Source organism: Kogia breviceps, chromosome 3, assembly GCF_026419965.1.
Source record: "Kogia breviceps isolate mKogBre1 chromosome 3, mKogBre1 haplotype 1, whole genome shotgun sequence".
NCBI classification, from domain to species: Eukaryota; Metazoa; Chordata; class Mammalia; order Artiodactyla; family Physeteridae; genus Kogia; species Kogia breviceps.
In genome coordinates this window covers 29874600-29891786 of record NC_081312.1, presented here as the reverse complement: position 1 = coordinate 29891786, position 17187 = coordinate 29874600, and the positions used below count along the sequence as shown (strand labels likewise).

The following is a 17187-nucleotide window of genomic DNA, read 5'->3' as shown; positions in this document are numbered from 1 at the left end:
CAGACTCTCAGAGCTAGGATCCAGGGGATCCAGACACATGTGGCCCTCCCCAACCATTGACATCTCCACCCCCGCCCAGTGCAGCCCTATCGGAAGGTATGAACCAATCAGTCAGCCAATCATGCAGTGATCTGGGAGTGATGATAGTTGACTTCCGGTTGCCTTTCTGCTCCCCCCACCCCGCCCCACTTACATTTCAGCTAAGTAGCCCTGTGTTCTGACAGCTTCCTAATTACTTCTCTCTCTTCTGCCCTGTCCCTGAAGTTGAAGCAATACACTTGGGAAGCCTCGTAGCTGCCCAGGGCTACGTCTTTCCAATCTCGGACCATGTTCTCACCATGAAGGATGATGGCACCTTTTATCGTTTCCAGGTAGGAATGCAGCTTGTCCTCCTGAAGACCCTTTTCTTCTCATCATCATCTGATCTCAGATTAGAACTACCTAAAAAACTGACAGTATTTAAGGGAGCAACCCTTACCTCCCACCAGCACTGGGGCAACCAAACGAACTTTTGTCTGGGCCATCTGTTGCCCTACCTGCATAGTAGTAAAAATCCCTCATGGAGAACCTACTATTCACTGTGTGCTTTACACATTATCTCGTCATTTATTCTGAAGAACAAACTTTGGGGGAATTAATATCTCCCATTTTACAGTTGGTAAAACTGAGGTACTTAGAGAATTAACAGGGCATTGAGTAAATCCAGGGGACAGCCTTGACTTAAACCTAGGTCAGCCTGATAGAAAAGTCCTTGATGTTTCTACTATATCATGCTGCCTCCCTGGTGTGAAGTTTCTATTCACTACCTATTAACACTTCCCAACAATTCCCACCCCTCAGATCCTGTCCCACAGTGAATTGGAGCAGAGGATAAGGGGTTGTGTCAAGATCTAACCAAAGGGTTTAGGAGTGGAGTTCTTCAGACAGGGTCGAAGGATATCTAAGTCTGCTCAGCTGCCATAACAAAATACCACAGACTGGGTGGCTTAAACAGCAGAAATGTATTTCTCATGGTTCTGGCTGCTGGAAGTCTAAGATTTTCAAGTAGGGTCCAGTTTGTGAGGAGAGCTTTCATCCTGGCTTTCAGATGGTTGATTGTCACTGTGTCCTCACAGGGTGGAGAGGGAGGGGGAGAGAGAGAGAGAGAGAGAGAGAGAGAGAGAGAGAGGTTGTTAGCTCTCTGGTGTTTCCTCTTATAGGGACACTAATCCTATCTGATCAGGGCCCCACCCTTATGATCTCATTTAACCCTAATTACTTCCTTACTTCACGTATAGTCACACTGGGGGTTAAGACTTCATCACAGAAATTTAGGAGGACACCATTCAGTCCTTAGCAAAGGGACAAAGGAACTTGGGGCTTGTGCCCCACAAACAGTGCTTGTCTGACTTCTGTATCAGACTTCTATTACCTCGGGATAAGAAGTTTTTGCCCTGTAAACTGTTTCTCATTTTTGCATTTATTTGGCTTACCTCAGGTTTCATTTCTCAACACCTAGATTAAAATGTTGACTGGCCTCCACTGCATTAAGAACAGGAGAGAGTTAGGGTTTGGTGTCAGCACGTGGACAGAGCCTGTCATAGGGAGGGGTCCTCACTGGGTGCAGGGGAGGGCTGCCCCTGGGCCCCAGGCAGCAGAGGGCAAGTGCTAGCGTTCTGAGTCCTGACACCTGTGCTCTTTTGCAGGCCCCGTACTTCTGGCCTTCGAACTGCTGGGAGCCTGAAAACACTGACTACGGTAAGCACTGAAGCCACGGCCCACACTTAGTGTTACTGCTGGGAATGCAGAAGGCAAATCCTTGCTGTCTGGGAAACCATGGTGCATGAGGAGGAGGGTCTTTGCCCTGCTTAACCCTTTCTCATATTGTTGACAAGTACTAACGTTCCGGTTCCACATAGTGATGAAAGACAGTGCACGCTGAAAGGTGCAGCCATTGGAAGGGAATAGGGGAAGGGAAGAAAAGTTCTACCAAGTGTGACTAATGCTCATTCTGTGGGGCCATGAAGAACTGGGCTGGTGGCTATTGACCACTCCTTCCTGGGACAGGGTTTCAGGGAGGGCTGGATCAAGGTGCCACCTCCCCCTGTCCATTTCCTTTCTCACAGACTTGTTAAGACTTTTTAATAATTCATTGGTGTTTTTGCTAGTCGGTCACTAGAGGGAAAGTGTAACAGACCATGGAAGGGGTATACAAAAGTTACCCTACCTAAGAAAACAGAGAGTGGGTGAAGCTGGGAGCTGGGTAAGCAGGGATATACCTCTGTCCAGGCAGGGGTCTATTAGACTCTTGCCATATTCTCTCTGTGAAGACTGTTTAACACATCTATGTGTCAGTCTTCTAAAGTTACATTGTCCCTATACTTCAGATAAAGCTGAGGTCCAGAGAGGCCCCATCCTCAAACCTCTCACACTGTATGCTACTTGTCTGGTTGCCTGGTCAATTGTAAGCTCCATGAGGGCAGGCTGGTCCACCTCATTCATTTTCTTATCATCCAGTGCACAGTGCATGCCTGAGGCATAGTTGGCACTCAGTAAATATTTGCTGAGCGTTCTGGTTCTTTATTAAAGGTGATTAACAGACACTCAGTAGAGACAGCAGAATTTAAACTCAGATGCTCGATTCATTCTGTTCCTCTGCACAGTGCCCTCATCACTGACTCAGCTGCTGGGGCAGCCCACAGCAGCTCTCCTTGGGACTGGTGCGTGTGATGAGACCTGCACCTTCTCCGTGGGTTCTTTGCAGGATGCTTTTCACAGGAAGGCAGAGCCAGCTGCAGCTGGGTGGTATTCTGGAGAGCCTGTCCCTGAGACCTTGTGATAAGCTATACCCTCTGGATTATACTTCTGAGGGATGGGAAACCAGCAATTGGGAACAATCCTGAGGGTAGAATTCTGGCAAGTCATTGCCCTACAAGGCTACAGTTGTTCTGTTTTCAAGTCTGGAGCACAGCCCTGATGCAGAGGACAGGTCCCTGTGACTGTCTCATCAGCTGTGTGCAAACACCACTGCGGGTCCCTCTGGAACTGTGCTGTGCCCTAAATGATGTGATAAGTGGGTCCAGCCAGATTTCTGGCTCAGAACGGGAGCAGTACTTGGCTGCTCATAAAATAAGTGCTTCTGGGGCTGAAATACTGCTCACAAAAGCCCAACTTGGAATTTGAATAATTGTAGCTCAGTCCCATGCAGCAGCCGTGTGCCCTTGTGAATGTGAAAACCAGTATTTTTCCAGGCAGTGGAGAGCGTGGGAGGAGAGCGGGACCAGAAAACTGAGGCCAAGTAAGATTCAAATATTTACTTGAATATAAACCCACAACCATCAGCCGTCTTACCCTGCATACAGCAGGGCACTATTTCCCTTTCTCTACAGATTTTTGTAATTTTAGTTGTGCGACAGGAACAGGGATGAAAATAACCATTAATGTCAGGCTCTCCCTAAAGCAAAATTATTTTGAATTCCTGTACCTCCATTTTGGCAAATCAGATGGAGAACTTAGAGTACAGGATGCAAATTACTCATTGCCATTTCCAGTTTAACCAGAAAATCAGTATTTACCAAGAGAGATGTCAGCACAATGGGCCCATTGTTGACTGGCTCCACTAGCTGTGTGATCTTGGCAAGTTACTTAACCTCTCTGTGCCTTGGAAACCTCATATTAAAACCAGAATAATAATGGTACTTGTCTCCCAGTGTTGTTTTGTTCTTTAGAAATGGGTATAAGTTTAGGTGTATGGCATGTAGTAAGGAGTCAATAAAAACCATGGTGGTGGTTGGTATTATTACCTCCAGGGTGATGTTTGATCTTACTTGTTCTGTGGTAGCCCTCTTGCCAGAAAGGATGTGACACCAAAGCTAAGAATTCAGAATAGGTATGGCTTGGATTGATGAAGAACCAGGAAACTTTCATTCATTCAGCAAACATGTACTGGTCACCCACTCTGTGTCAATTGCTCTGTCACAGATTTGAGTGAGTTACAGGCTTACCCTCCAAGCATCCTGGGCTGGGAGAGGCAGCATGATGGGGGCAAGAAGAGGATGGTGAGGAGTCCGATCTGAGTACTCAAAGATTTTATGCTGATGAAGAATGATTACGAAGGTTGAATAATTTGGAACGGGCAAGTTTATAAAAAGGTCTTCGTAGTCAAGGAGAGACGTTTAGAGTAGATTCAGCAGCTTTAGAGAGCCATTGTGGGTCCCCAACAATGGGGAATAACCTGCAAAATTCCCTCATCTATGAAATGAGGCTAAAAACAGAACTCACCTCATAGGTTATTATGAGGATAGATAAGTGGACATTTGGAGTGTCCCTAGAACACTGCCGGACGTTCAGTAAGCTCCATACATGTGGTAGCTGCTCTGCTATTGTGGTGATTTCCCCAGACCTAAAATACCGCTTGGCACATAAGAGGCACTCAGATTTTTTAATGGGTGAATGAATGAATCAATGAGTGAGTAAATGGGGCAGTGAATGTCATAGTGGAGACAATCCTCTGAACTAGACCTCACGTTCTCGTTCCACCTCTACCACTAACTAGTCCATGGGTAAATCGCTTCACTTCTCTGAGCCTTTAATTTTTCCATCTGTTAATGAGGTGTCTGTACTTGATGGTCACCAAGGTTACTTCCAAGGCTGAAATTCCATTGTTCTAAGAAGTAGTTAGAGGCTGTGAGGACAACAGAGAAATAAGTGATTTATATGTTCTCTAATTTAAGAGATTGAGGTAACTTACGATGTCACTAGTAAAGACAGAAAGCTTGGAAAGGGAGTGAGTTTTTTAAGGACATTGAAATAGGATAGGTTCAATACTTTTTAAATGTTTAATTGCACATGTAGCACATGAGTCTATTGACTTTATAGAATTTTTAATTGTGTTCCCTTTTTGTCATGGTAGGATGCTGGTGAGATTGAGATGTCAATGAGATGCCAGCATGAGGGCAAGAAGATAAAGATTTTTCAATGAGAAATCACACATCCAAGAAAAACCAACATCTGAGCTTAAAGCAAGTCCCCTGGATGCCCTGTTCGAGGACTTGGCTTTGTTGCCAGTGGTCACTTGATTAGTTAGGTGTCACAGGGAGCACTGTTGAGGCACCAAGGAAGTGCAGACAGACAAGCCCCAGGGAAGGTCTGTGCCAAGAGGAAGGTCCCTTCAATAGCTACTTGCTGCCTTCCCAGTTCTGGTGAACCAGTTGCCCAACGTGTGACATTACCTGTACGGGAAGGGGGCCGCCAGCATTCGATCATGTAGCTGGTGGCCATCAGTAGAGGTACCGGCTTTGCCTTCCGCGCACGGTACTTTACTTCTCAACTTAGCTGGCCCATTTTGACCCAGGTGGGTTGGAAATTTCTTGGGATGATTCTGCTTAAATAAAAACCAAATCTGGGTTACACTTTCCTGAGTTTCACATTTGGCCAATACAAAATACTGTCTGAGGCAACATCGTCAAAGCAGCTGCCACCGCGCTGACCTACACCTCTCCTGGGTCATTGAGACCAGGTCTGCTGGGGCAGGTGACATACCAGGCTTCCTGCTGCAGGTTGCCCCAATTCCACAGGCTGCCTAGTTGGTGACAAAGGAGGTACCCTGTAATAGAGAAGATACCCCTTTATCTGACACAGTACAGAGCTGTAGCTGTTTGGTTCATTGGAAAAGTTGGTGAGTTGGTATGAAAAAGTGATACATACATACCTTAATGACCTCAAGTTAACGTAAAATATACAAAGAAACATTCATTCAACAGCCTTTTGAGGTAGAATGAAAGATTCTCTTTGATTATCATTCCCCATAATTTGAGTTTCTTTCTTAAATAAACCACACTTAAACCATCCAGTTTTGACATCTTTAAAGTGCATCAAGAATTTTGAAAATACTTTTAAAGCAACTGTATGTTGGCCTCGCTCAGATTTCTACTATTTTTGCACGTTTTTTTCGGTTCTCTCACCTATACCAAATTCATCAGCAATTGTCTTAGCTGACTGTCCTTTATTAGTTATTCAAAAACCATTCAACTGGATCGTCATAGAAACAGCAACGCTCTCTCTCTTTTCACATTAATTTCACCAGTGCATGTAATACTAAGTGAATGTACATTATTAAAATAACAAGTATGCCTAACATAAGCAGGTTTGAGAACAAACACAATTGACTCTCACCCACAGACTCGACTGTGTGAGCAAAGTGTGGGCATACAGAGTAGGCTGCTACCAGAAGGCTCCAGCATATCGTAGGCTGCATCAGGAAATTTTTCAGACCACATGGAGGAGGTCGGTTAACCCAGCAAGAAGTTGACTAGAGTTCCTGGTATAATTAAGTTGTCAAACAGCAGGTCAGCCCTGGTCCTCTCCGACCTTCCCTCCTGGTCATTCTGTTGTTCGTTCATACCATTCATCTGTTACCTCCCCTGGGTCGTTCTACTTGGCACTAGAGAAGGAAGGAGATACCGAAGAAGCAGAGGTAGGAGAGGGAAGTGATGAAGGCCATGTTTGAGGAAGAATATCCTGGCAACTGAGGCCTAAGAGCCCTTCCTGAGCCTGGGAAGAGACACCTAAATTGTCCTCCCTCTCCACTGTCCACTGATTCCACCTGGCAGGCCAGGCCCTGATGCTAGGTGCAGGGGTTCGTGCTGAGCAGGACACAGCCTCTGCCCTGTTTGGGGTGAAACAGAGTGAGGAGGATGGAGGGGGTTGTCAGGAGTGGAAGATGGGGGCCCTCATCTGATTCTGACCTGCAGACAGATTCCCAGAGGTCAGGTGTCATGGCTTCCACATAGAAACGTATTCTTGACTGCACAGGGGTGGGCACATAGAGGGGAATGGCTGGCTGGATGGATGGATGGATGGATGGTTGGATGGTTGGATGGATGGATGGATGGATGGATGGATGAACAACTGGGCCGATGAATTTATGAATCCACCACACTGTTGGTTTTGTATATGTTGTAATTTCTCTTCTTCCTTCAGCCATCTACCTCTGTAAGAGGACAATGCAGAATAAAGCAAGGCTGGAACTGGCAGATTATGAAGCAGTAAGTACGATTATTTTCCAGGAAAGGTATGGGAGGAGAGTGTAAAATACCTGCAGTTCTTTCTCAACTTGTATTTTTCCCCCTTTCCCTCCCCAACCCCTTCAGACAGTGGAAATACAGTCTCTCCTATTTTCCCTCTTTTGTTCTCAGCTCCTCTTACCATCACAATAAATTGCTTCTTTAAATAAAGGAATCTCAAAACTCAGCAATAAAAAAAAAACAGCTCAATTAAAAGTTGGCAAAGGTCTAGAACAGGCACTTCACCAAAGAGGACATAAAGGATGACAAAGATGTTCAACATCATTAGCCATTAGAGAAATGCAGATTAAATCCATGGTGTGAGATACTGTTACACACCTATTAAAGTGGCTAAAATTAAAAGTACTGATAATGCCAAGTGCTGGTGACAATGTGGTGAACACCTGGAGCTCTCCTGTATTGCTGGTGGGAATGCAAAATGGTGCAGCCACTCAGGACAATGGTTTGGCAGTTTCTCATAAAGTTCAACATACACATACTATACAACCAAGTAATCCCACTTTTATATACCTACATACATACCCTAGAGAAATCAGAACTTACGTTCACACAAAAACCTGTACACTAATGTCCATAGTAGCTTTATGTGTGATAACCCAAAGCTGAAAACAACTCAAATGCACTTTAACAGGTGAATGATTAAATGAACTATGCTACAGCCATGTAATGGAATACTGCTCTTCAGTGAAAAGGAATAAACTATTAATCTAACCACTTGGATGAGTATCAAAGACATTATGTTGAGTGAAAGAAGCCAATCTCAAAAGATTTCAAACTGTGTGTTTCCATTTATGTGGCACTTTTGGAAATACAGAACTATCATGAGGGAAAACAGATCAGTGGCTTCCAGGGATGCATCTATAAAGAGATACCACGAGGGAGTTTTGGGGGGTGATGGAACCATTCTGTATTCCGGTTGTGGTGGTGGCTACATGAATATATACATGTGTTAAAATTTATAGTACTATACATGAAAAGAAAAAAACAAATTTATTGTATGATAATTTTTTAGTTTAATATATGATAGTTTTTTAAATTGCATCTTCATACCCAATTCACCTGTGCTTGGCAGTAAATGCAAAATCTAAGGACCAAATCCAATCCAGAAGATAAGATGTATGTCAGATGGCAATATACTCTCCCAGCTTTCCTCCACCTCCACTTTCTTTAAAAGGTGTGATTTCTTACAGAAATTGGAGACCCAGCCACACTCATATCCATTTACAGAGCCAAGGCACAGAGAACTTGAAGATTCACAGATAATGTTTTAAATATTTAAAATTTGGGGTTGCAAACTCTTTCCCCAAAACCACACTTTGTATGGGTCACAGAAAACCTAGGATACTGGCCAACTTTTCTCATACCCTCCAGAGGAGGTGTTGCTGAGCCATGGAATGACTGAAGAGCTGGCAGCTAGGAGGAGGGGCAACGTCAGGGGCAGTGCAGAATAATCCTCCCCTGGATAATCCCGGCATGCACAGCACCTCAGATCCACCCACCTCCCCAATGCCCCTCCCACTTTTGCTGTCTCAGTCTTCCAAACCAAGCGTGAGGCCCCACTCTACCAAACTTTGTCTCCCTTGGTTACCTACACCCAAGCCCACCAATGCACTGAGCCACCATTCCCCTCTCTGCAGCGCAAGGGGAATGTGCATGCCATCAGAGAGCAGGACCGGTACATGGCCCTCCACCCTCTTTGATCCCACGGGCATCACAGAACCTGTGGATGGGGGGAGAGAGCAGTGCAGGTTGCAGTGCAAGAGTTTACTGGGAGCGTTAGGACCTGGCTAAAGTTTGCTTATCCAAGGGAGCCATGAAACATAAATCTGTTGGAACGTTATCATTTTCCCCAGCATTCCTAGCGTCGCGGTTCTGTGGCTCTGAGCATCTGAGGCGCCCAGTCCCTGCCCTATCTGCCCTCGTGCACCGGCAGTCACCCTTCTTCTAGAAGACTGCTGTCTGACTCTTTGTGCGCCCAGTGCAAAGTGCTTTAACTTTGGCATGACTCCATCGCTTCCTGAATATGACCTACAGAAACAACCCAGACGGCAGAAGCATGTGGCCCCTCCATCCCATGTCTCCCTTCCCTGTAGTTCCCTTGTTGAAAAAAGCTCCTAAACGGAAACAAGACAGCACCAACTCCTGACATAGTTTATTCTGTTTTCTTTTCTCTTACCCTACAATATTCTGCTTTGATATTTGTAAAGAATATGGTGTTAAGATGTTCTTTCAGGTTGCAGTTCTGTCTAAAAGTGGTTAGAAACTAAAAAGACGTTTTGTTTTCAAAATTCAGTAATTTTATTAATTTTTTCTGATTGCATCGTCCCTTTGTAAAAACAACAATTCAAATAGCAAAGAAAGGAGGGAAAATAGCCTGCAATCCTTCTCTCCTAAGCTTTTTTCTGCACATACATTTTGTTTTTCTAACAAGAAAACTTGAATCACACCACAAACATTATAGTGTAAGCTGCTTCTTTTTCCAGTCATAGACTGTAAGGATGTTGAGAATCTTTCCATATCAGTAATAATCATCTACATTCTCATTTTTAATGGCTGCCTAGTATTCCATGGTATGACTGTGTCATTATTTATGTAACTTCTCCCCAGTTGACTGACATTCAGACTTTACCAGCTTTGCTTCCTGTGAACAGTGGGAAAATCAAAGGGAGAGGTTTTTTGAGGTACTCACACAGCAAGCCTTGGTAATAACTGAGTTCACATGTGTTGGTCTTCAACCGAAGCTCCTTTTATGTTAATAATCCACTAATGAAGGTAATCAGTTAGTGTTGGCATGAGCTCTATGAAAATACACAGCATAATGTGGGCTCTCGCCTTGCATTCCGTCAGGATTAGGCAGATCATTAGGGGACCTGTCAAACGCCCCTCCCCACCATCCTGTTGTGCTGCTAGGCTACTCTACGGGCTTCGAGAAAAGACTTCTTCCCTCTTCCTCTAAAGGTGACCCTGGATCCCTTTTCTTTCTTTTCGTTTTGGGGTTTTCCTTTCATGACCATCACAAACCTAGACACTCCCTTCTTTCCCACTTTTGAGTCTGGACTTCCAAAGTTGTTAATGCCAGGTCCCCTGGGTTCTCCTTTCCTGCCACCTTCCTAGCCCTCTGCTTGCTGGAAGACAAGTCTTGAGACATCCATTCTTGGTTTTGCGATCAGTTGCAAAAACACCCACCATCCCTTCCCTAAATCCTGCATGAACAACCACAACCAATTCTCCATATCTTCGGTGGCCTTTATAAGGGCTGTGTGAGTCGTGTTCTTGTAAAACACACAAGAAAAGAGGAATCAGGGGAACCACAGAGATGTCAGACTTAATGGGTGTGTAAATGAATATTAATAGTTCTGCTCTGTACAGCAGGGTCTGGTGCAAAGTCAGATTGGGTTCTCGTCCGGTGGATTTAAAGTGGGGCCCTACTGTTTTGTTGGGAGTAACCAAAATAGATGGCTGCCTTGTAATAAGCATAGCTGTTGATGTGCAAACTTACGATGATTAATGCCTTCTTGTTGATTTTCATTTCTCATTAGGAAAACTTAGCAAGACTCCAGAGAGCCTTTGCAAGGAAGTGGGAATTCATCTTTATGCAAGCAGAAGCACAAGTAAAGTAGGTGAACTTAATAGAGACCCTTGCAAAGAGAAAAACACTCTCTGGAATTCAGAGGTGTTGTGAGAGTGGGGTTTCCTTCCATGGCCAGCCAGCTATGGTTAGTCACTGTCTCTCTCATGACAGCAGCTGAGTAGAAATCAAGTTCAGGATGGATAAGTTGCATCTCTGTCACCCATGGCACTCTAAAACAATTTCCAAAGCGTGTGTTTCAGCAGGCAGTGGGGTTCCTCCCAAACGTAGAACTCTGGTCCTAAGAAGATGTACCTAATTCCCAAGGAGATTTCCAAATCTTCTTCTGCGCTCAGAGGCTGAAAACCATCAGACCCACTTTACTTGTTGGTCTGGAAATTTTGTCTTCATAGGAAAACATACTGGAGTTTTAGGCAGGCCAACAAGTGGCCCCTCCACTGTATCTCCCGAGGGGAGGGGTTTAGAACTAATCAAAAATAAGGCACAGAAGTCAGATGTTTGGAGTCTGAAATGTCAGATTGTTACTGATAAACTAGTTATAGGACATGATTTTGGATCTGTGACCACAGATCTTTACCCTGGAATTAAACATCCTGGGCAGAGCTGGGTATCTGCAGGGCTGTCCCCTCCTCAGGGCAGAGTCCAGCCCTGTAAGTTTACTGCACGCAGAGAACAGGTGTCCTGAGAATAGGGTGACCCAGGCAGGACCCAGAGGGACCGACCTCAGCTTTCTAAATTTCTTTTTTTTTTAATTTATTTATTTTATTTATTTAATTTTGGCTGCGTCGGGTCTTTGCTGCTGCACGCGGGCTTTCTCTAGTTCCGGCGAGCAGGGGCTACCCTTCATTGCGGTGCGCGGGCTTCTCATTGCAGTGGCTTCTCTTGTTGCAGAGCACTGGCTGTAGAGAGCAGGCTCAGTGGTTGTGGCGCATGGGCTTCCTTGCTTCGCGGCATGTGGGATCTTCCTGGTCCAGGGCTCGAACCCTTGTCCCCTGCATTGGCAGGTGGAATCTTAACCACTGCGCTACCAGGGAAGCCCCAGCTTTCTAAATTTCTTCTTTCAAATCTACCAATAAGTTAAGTCTACAAGAGATGAAAGGAGGAGAAAGTTGGAGTGTTTTTCCCGTATTCTTCCTTCCCAGCGAGTGTACTGGAAATTCCTTCCTCTCTAAGGAAGCAGGAGAAGTGGGTAGTAAATGTCCCCCACCCCACAAACATGGTCATCAACCAGATCCTCTTGATTCTGGGAAATGGACTTGCTCAGGTGCAGTTCTCTCTTGTCCTTTCTAGCAATGGGCTCTGATTTAGCTTCAAGTGATAATAGAAGAAATGGGACAGAGGAGGGGGTGGGACAGGGATGCTGAGCTGGGAGGAGGTGAGTACCTTCTCTCTGGGCACCACTTGTACCTGAGCAGCCCCCGTGGGTCTTCAGAGGACCCCCTGTGCACTCTCTGGGCAGTGTGGGTGACATTGATCACAGGTACGGTCACAGATGGCAATGACTTGAGGTCACTGGGTCCAGTGGGCCTCATGCTGTCATCGCTCTCCCCCTCCCTCTGCAGTCTCTACCCCCCACCCATGAATCCACAGGTCTGCCCACCACCCCGGTTCTCCCAGAATCCCCCGAGGGAGGTGGACACCAGACACTGGATGCTGAGCTGCATCAGGAAGAGCCTTGGCCCCTAAGGAGAAAGCAGGAGGCTGGGTGCATGGGTGAGAAGGAGGCAGGATTGAACCAGTGCACGCAGAAGCCTCCGGGAAGTGAAGAGGAGGGCTCATGTACACTTTGGGGATCACACAGCATCGAATCTTATAAAAGGAGGGAAAAGTGCCACTTTGTACATATACGGTATTTCTCGATTCACGTTTTGATGAACTCTGTGATTACATTATAATTGTGGGCCATTTAAGTACACAGTAACGATCACAAAAATCACAGGGTTATTATGACTTTATGTCAGTCAGTCCAATAAACTAAAGTACTCCCAAGAGAGCCAAGGACCAGCAGTTACAAAGCAATTAATCCGAGTTACTTTTTACTTAGAGAAATAAAATGAAGTAATACAGGCTTTTTTTCTAACGCTCTTATCTGTGCGATCACAACATAAAGAATCTGTCCGTCTGTCTGTCTGTCTTGCAATCTGTACCTCCCCCAGCTGAGGCCAGTGATATTTGCCTTCTGGATCTTGTCACACCCTAGGGTTATTACTTTGCTTTTAGGAAGCCAGACCGTTTAAGTGACTTTTAAAACACATAATTGCAGCATTTTGAAGACCTTTCTACTGATTCTGAATCTAAAGCAAACTTGCAAATTTGAGGATGAAACACTACAAGCCTATGGTTATATTCCTTCCCATAATTTGAATATGCAGTAGTAGCCACTTTGATGCGGGGCATGTCAACAACTTATGCAGCTCTTAATAATCCAAATCTTAATAATTCAAATGGACAGCTGCATTCCTGAACCCTCATTAGGCTCACTCTGTTCATTACACATAATTGGTCATTTGCAACCTAGCTGAAAACAAGCTCTCTTACCATGTGTGGGCTTCTTGAGGTTGCCTTGAGGGAACCATACACCCATATTGTACAGCTCTGCAGAAAGCAGGGACCACACAGGTGCCAAGAGCCCTAAGCACACTAAGCTCCTAAAAATGGGAGAACAGAGTTGCCACATGGATCATGGAGGAAAAACGGAATTAAAAGCCTCTGATTTTCCCCTTTTTCACTCTTTCAGGATTGATCGGAAAAAGGACAAGACAGAGAGGAAAATTTTGGACAGTCAAGAGCGAGCCTTTTGGGATGTCCACAGGCCAGTGGTGAGAAAGCTCTGCTTAGTTCTCTAAGTTTTACATTTTCTCTCTTCCTTCGCTTAAAAGAAAAGACTGTCTTTAGCCACCAGGCGTCTCACTTTTAAGAAAATTGCTAAGCTTTGTGAAATTGGTTTTGCCGTTAATTCATATCATCTCAGTAGATTTTCTGGAATGTATGTCAGTTCCACCTTTTAAAAATTATCCATCCGTGAAAATGTGGAATTGGAAATGGGGAGTTGTGGGAATTCCACCTGGGGAACTTTGGGCCCTGAAGTTTCCAGTCCTAAATTAAGCAATTTCCATTTCTACTGTCATTCAGTTCCAACTTCTAGAATATTCTCTTTCAAATGCAACCGTTGTGGTTACGGTGGTTATGTTCTATGAAGTCGCTGAGAACACTGAATTAGCGGATGCTGAACCATTATCCTGGGAGAGATACAGGGTTAGGTTCTTGCAAGCCTCCAGTCACATTTTCATCAACCGATCAATACATAACCTTGTTTAAAGTGTGTTACGGTTTAAAGACACCTTATTTAATGTGTATTGTTGATCACTGGCATTGAACTCGCAGGCAAGAGCACTATATCTCACGCCTAGATGGAGCTTATCTAACATACCTATTGTCTCCATCAAGCACATCCCGGCCTTCCTACACTTAGGAATGCTCGACAGCACATCAACACTGGGCTTGGGCAAAATCACCAACAAAAACACAAAAATGTTTAAAACTGGTGCTAAATAGACTGTGCGCAAAGGACAGTTGTTTGCAGCATGAGATGAAATAAGAAGGCACCTCACCAGGAACACGCAGGTCTGGCAACTCAACATTTTTCCTGCTCTGCACACGTCCACAAATGACCATGAAGGCACCACAAGCCCTGACTTGGGGGTTATAAATAAATTTTAGCACGTAGGCAAAATCACAAATACAAAATCCACGAATAATGAGGTTTCACGCATTTCTAATTTCATATTACTAAAATAAATCTTACATTTTCTTCATGAAATGGAACTAAAATGAATAAACTGTCAGCCTTCCTCAAGTCTGATTAAAAGCAAAACCAAAAAAAGAATTCCCTATCCTGATAGTGGAGTGGTTTTAGATGGTTAGGTATATGAAAGAGCAAAGGCTCTGACTGAAGCCATCCACCAATTTGTGGAGGAACACATACTGAAGGTGAAACACCTCTGTAAAAAAAGAAAACTGTAAATGGCAAAATGGGGGTAGTCTTGTATTATCTGTAATGGAAAAGATAAAGATTGGTTCTGATTGGTTCCTGAGCCAACTTGGAAAGTATGATTTTCACTTAGTAATTTATATGATGATTTTTTTTCTCTCAGCCAGGCTGTGTGAACACAACAGAAATGGATATCAGAAAATGTCGACGTTTGAAGAACCCGCAAAAGGTTAAAAAGGTTCGCTAGTTTAGCTGAATTAAAAATTCTTGGGGGGCTTCCCTGGTGGCGCAGTGGTTGACAATCCGCCTGCCGATGCAGGGGACACGGGTTCGTGCCCCGGTCTGGGAAGATCCCACATGCCGCGGAGCGGCTGGGCCCGTGAGCCGTGGCCCCTGAGCCTGCGCGTCCGGAGCCTGTGCTCTGCAATGGGAGAGGCCCACGTACCACAAAAAAAAAAAAAAAAAAAAAAAATTCTTGGGATCACCCTTCCATTTCCAGTACTGTTCAAATAATAATTTACTATTTGTAGTTTTTCCCTGTTTCATCCTTTGAAACCATGTCATTCATTCTACAAATATTTATGGAGTGGCTGGCATGTGCTTGGCACCGTTCTGGCTGAGGAAATATAGTGGCAAGTCTTACAAAGCCCACAGCCTGGTAGGCGTGAAGCAAGCCAGCAGGCGATGATGGGAAGTACAGGACGGTTCAGGAAGACCAGGAGGGTGCCCCAGACTGGGAGCTTCCCAAGGGTTTCCATAGCAGGCTCGAGAGTGCAAAGGTCTAAAGGGTAAGTAGCAGTTGGCTCTGGGGAGACAGCAGAGAGGAAGGGAAACTTAAGGAACAAAAAAGTAGGGCAACACCACAGGCGAAGGCCAGCTTGGTACTTTGACACAAATACAAGTCTTTTAGTATAGGTAGATCTCCCAAAGCCAAATCACCATCTCACCCAGCTGTGAATGATCCAGTGATCATTTGTGTTTCACTGTACTGGAAGGGGCAGTGGCTCTCTCTCCTCTATCAATATATATGTGACATGACATATATATCAACTTCTTGAATTTACTTATATATTTTGTTCTTCATTGAGATATTGATGCCCACTGTATTACACTTTAAAACATTAGTCTTAAAATGTCCCCATTTAGTCTTTAAAGGCCCCCTAATTCTAATATTCCAGAATTTCATGGAGCCCACATGCACCCTGAGCCTTTCTTGATTTTATAGATTTCAGCAGTGTTTTATTTCTTTCCCAGAACAAAGATTGTCTTTAATCTGTCTCTAACAAAAGGAACAGATTAAAAAGTAGCTATAACTGTGGGCAGGTGGAAAATCTGACCAGAAAACTGGTCAGCTTAAAAGGAAAAAATCGGAAACCCTGCCATCTCAAGTTTGTACCAGACAGGCATGTCATCTTCTGACAAACAGAAAATCTAGAGGGGATCTTTATCTTCCTGCATAATCTTCAGGAACTGTTCCTGAACTTTCCTGTGTCTCAGAATCACCTGGGGCATTTGATAAAAGTGCAGGTTCCCGAACCCCACCCATGAAGATTCCTATTCAGGAAGTCTTGGGTAGAACTTGGCAATGTACCTGTTTACCGAGTACCCAAGATAACTCTTTGCAGATGGTCTGTGGAGTGTATTTGGAGAAACACTGATACACAAGGAGACCATTTAAACTCAATGAAAGGATGGATTTTCTAATAGTGGTAACGCAAACATGGACAGGCTGCCTCCAGAGGCAGAGTTCCCATTATTGGAGAATTTCGAGCGGAGGCCACTCACTTGTTGTCAGGATGTCATGGAGGGGATTGGAAGCATCAGATGAGTGCTTGAACTAGCTGACCCTTCGGACCCCCTTCAACTCTGAGGGTGCATGATTCAATATTCTTGTTTCTTCTCTAGTCAGTGTACGGCGTGACTGAAGAATCCCAGTCGCAAAGCCCAGTGCATGTCCCCAGTCAGCCAATCAGGAAAACTACAAAAGACGACATCCGGAAACAGGTGAATGAATGGGCTACTGCACTCTAAGGAGGAGATGTGGCCAGCTTGAAAACCTTTTGAATGTCCACCTCTGGAGGCTGAGTGAGCTTTGAGTTTCTGGAAAGCACAGTGGAACCCAGCTGTAGGTGACTTGAACCTTTGGGCTCTGTGTGTAAATAATTCACGGAGGCTCGAGAAGACAAATTCTCCACTGAGTTACTCCAGCAGTTGCTAGAAAAGGACATAAATGAGTTACCCCAACACCATGGGCTGACTGCCGTAGTCGGGTTTCCCCCAAGATGGTGGCGGAGCTGGAGGCAGGAGGGACTCGTGTCACAGCGTCCTTAAAATTGTATTGCACTTCCAGAGTAAACCAGCTCAGGACCACCAACTTTATTGCTCTGATTCGAAACGAAGGTTGACAGATAAAGCAAACCCTACCCACAATGCCATTTCAGCATTATTTGGTTCCATGTTATCTTCCTTCATGATGAGGAGTTAACTGGTCAATCCAGGTCACAGACAATGCCTAATTACATTACTGCTTTCCAGGGGTTCAC

At 44.7% G+C, this 17187-nt stretch overlaps 1 protein-coding gene across 9 annotated transcripts in view; it reads left to right on the top strand.

The window, feature by feature from the left end:
- RGS6 (regulator of G protein signaling 6) overlaps positions 1-17187 on the top strand; it is a 574222-nt gene that overhangs the window by 470693 nt on the left and 86342 nt on the right. For all 9 annotated transcript variants that reach the window (XM_067028212.1, XM_067028210.1, XM_059055864.2 and 6 more), the window contains exons 5-11: positions 265-371; positions 1686-1737; positions 6961-7025; positions 10604-10680; positions 13391-13472; positions 14808-14882; positions 16550-16648. In XM_067028212.1, the coding sequence (XP_066884313.1) occupies positions 265-371; positions 1686-1737; positions 6961-7025; positions 10604-10680; positions 13391-13472; positions 14808-14882; positions 16550-16648 (557 nt within the window). The remainder of the gene's footprint in view (positions 1-264; positions 372-1685; positions 1738-6960; positions 7026-10603; positions 10681-13390; positions 13473-14807; positions 14883-16549; positions 16649-17187) is intronic.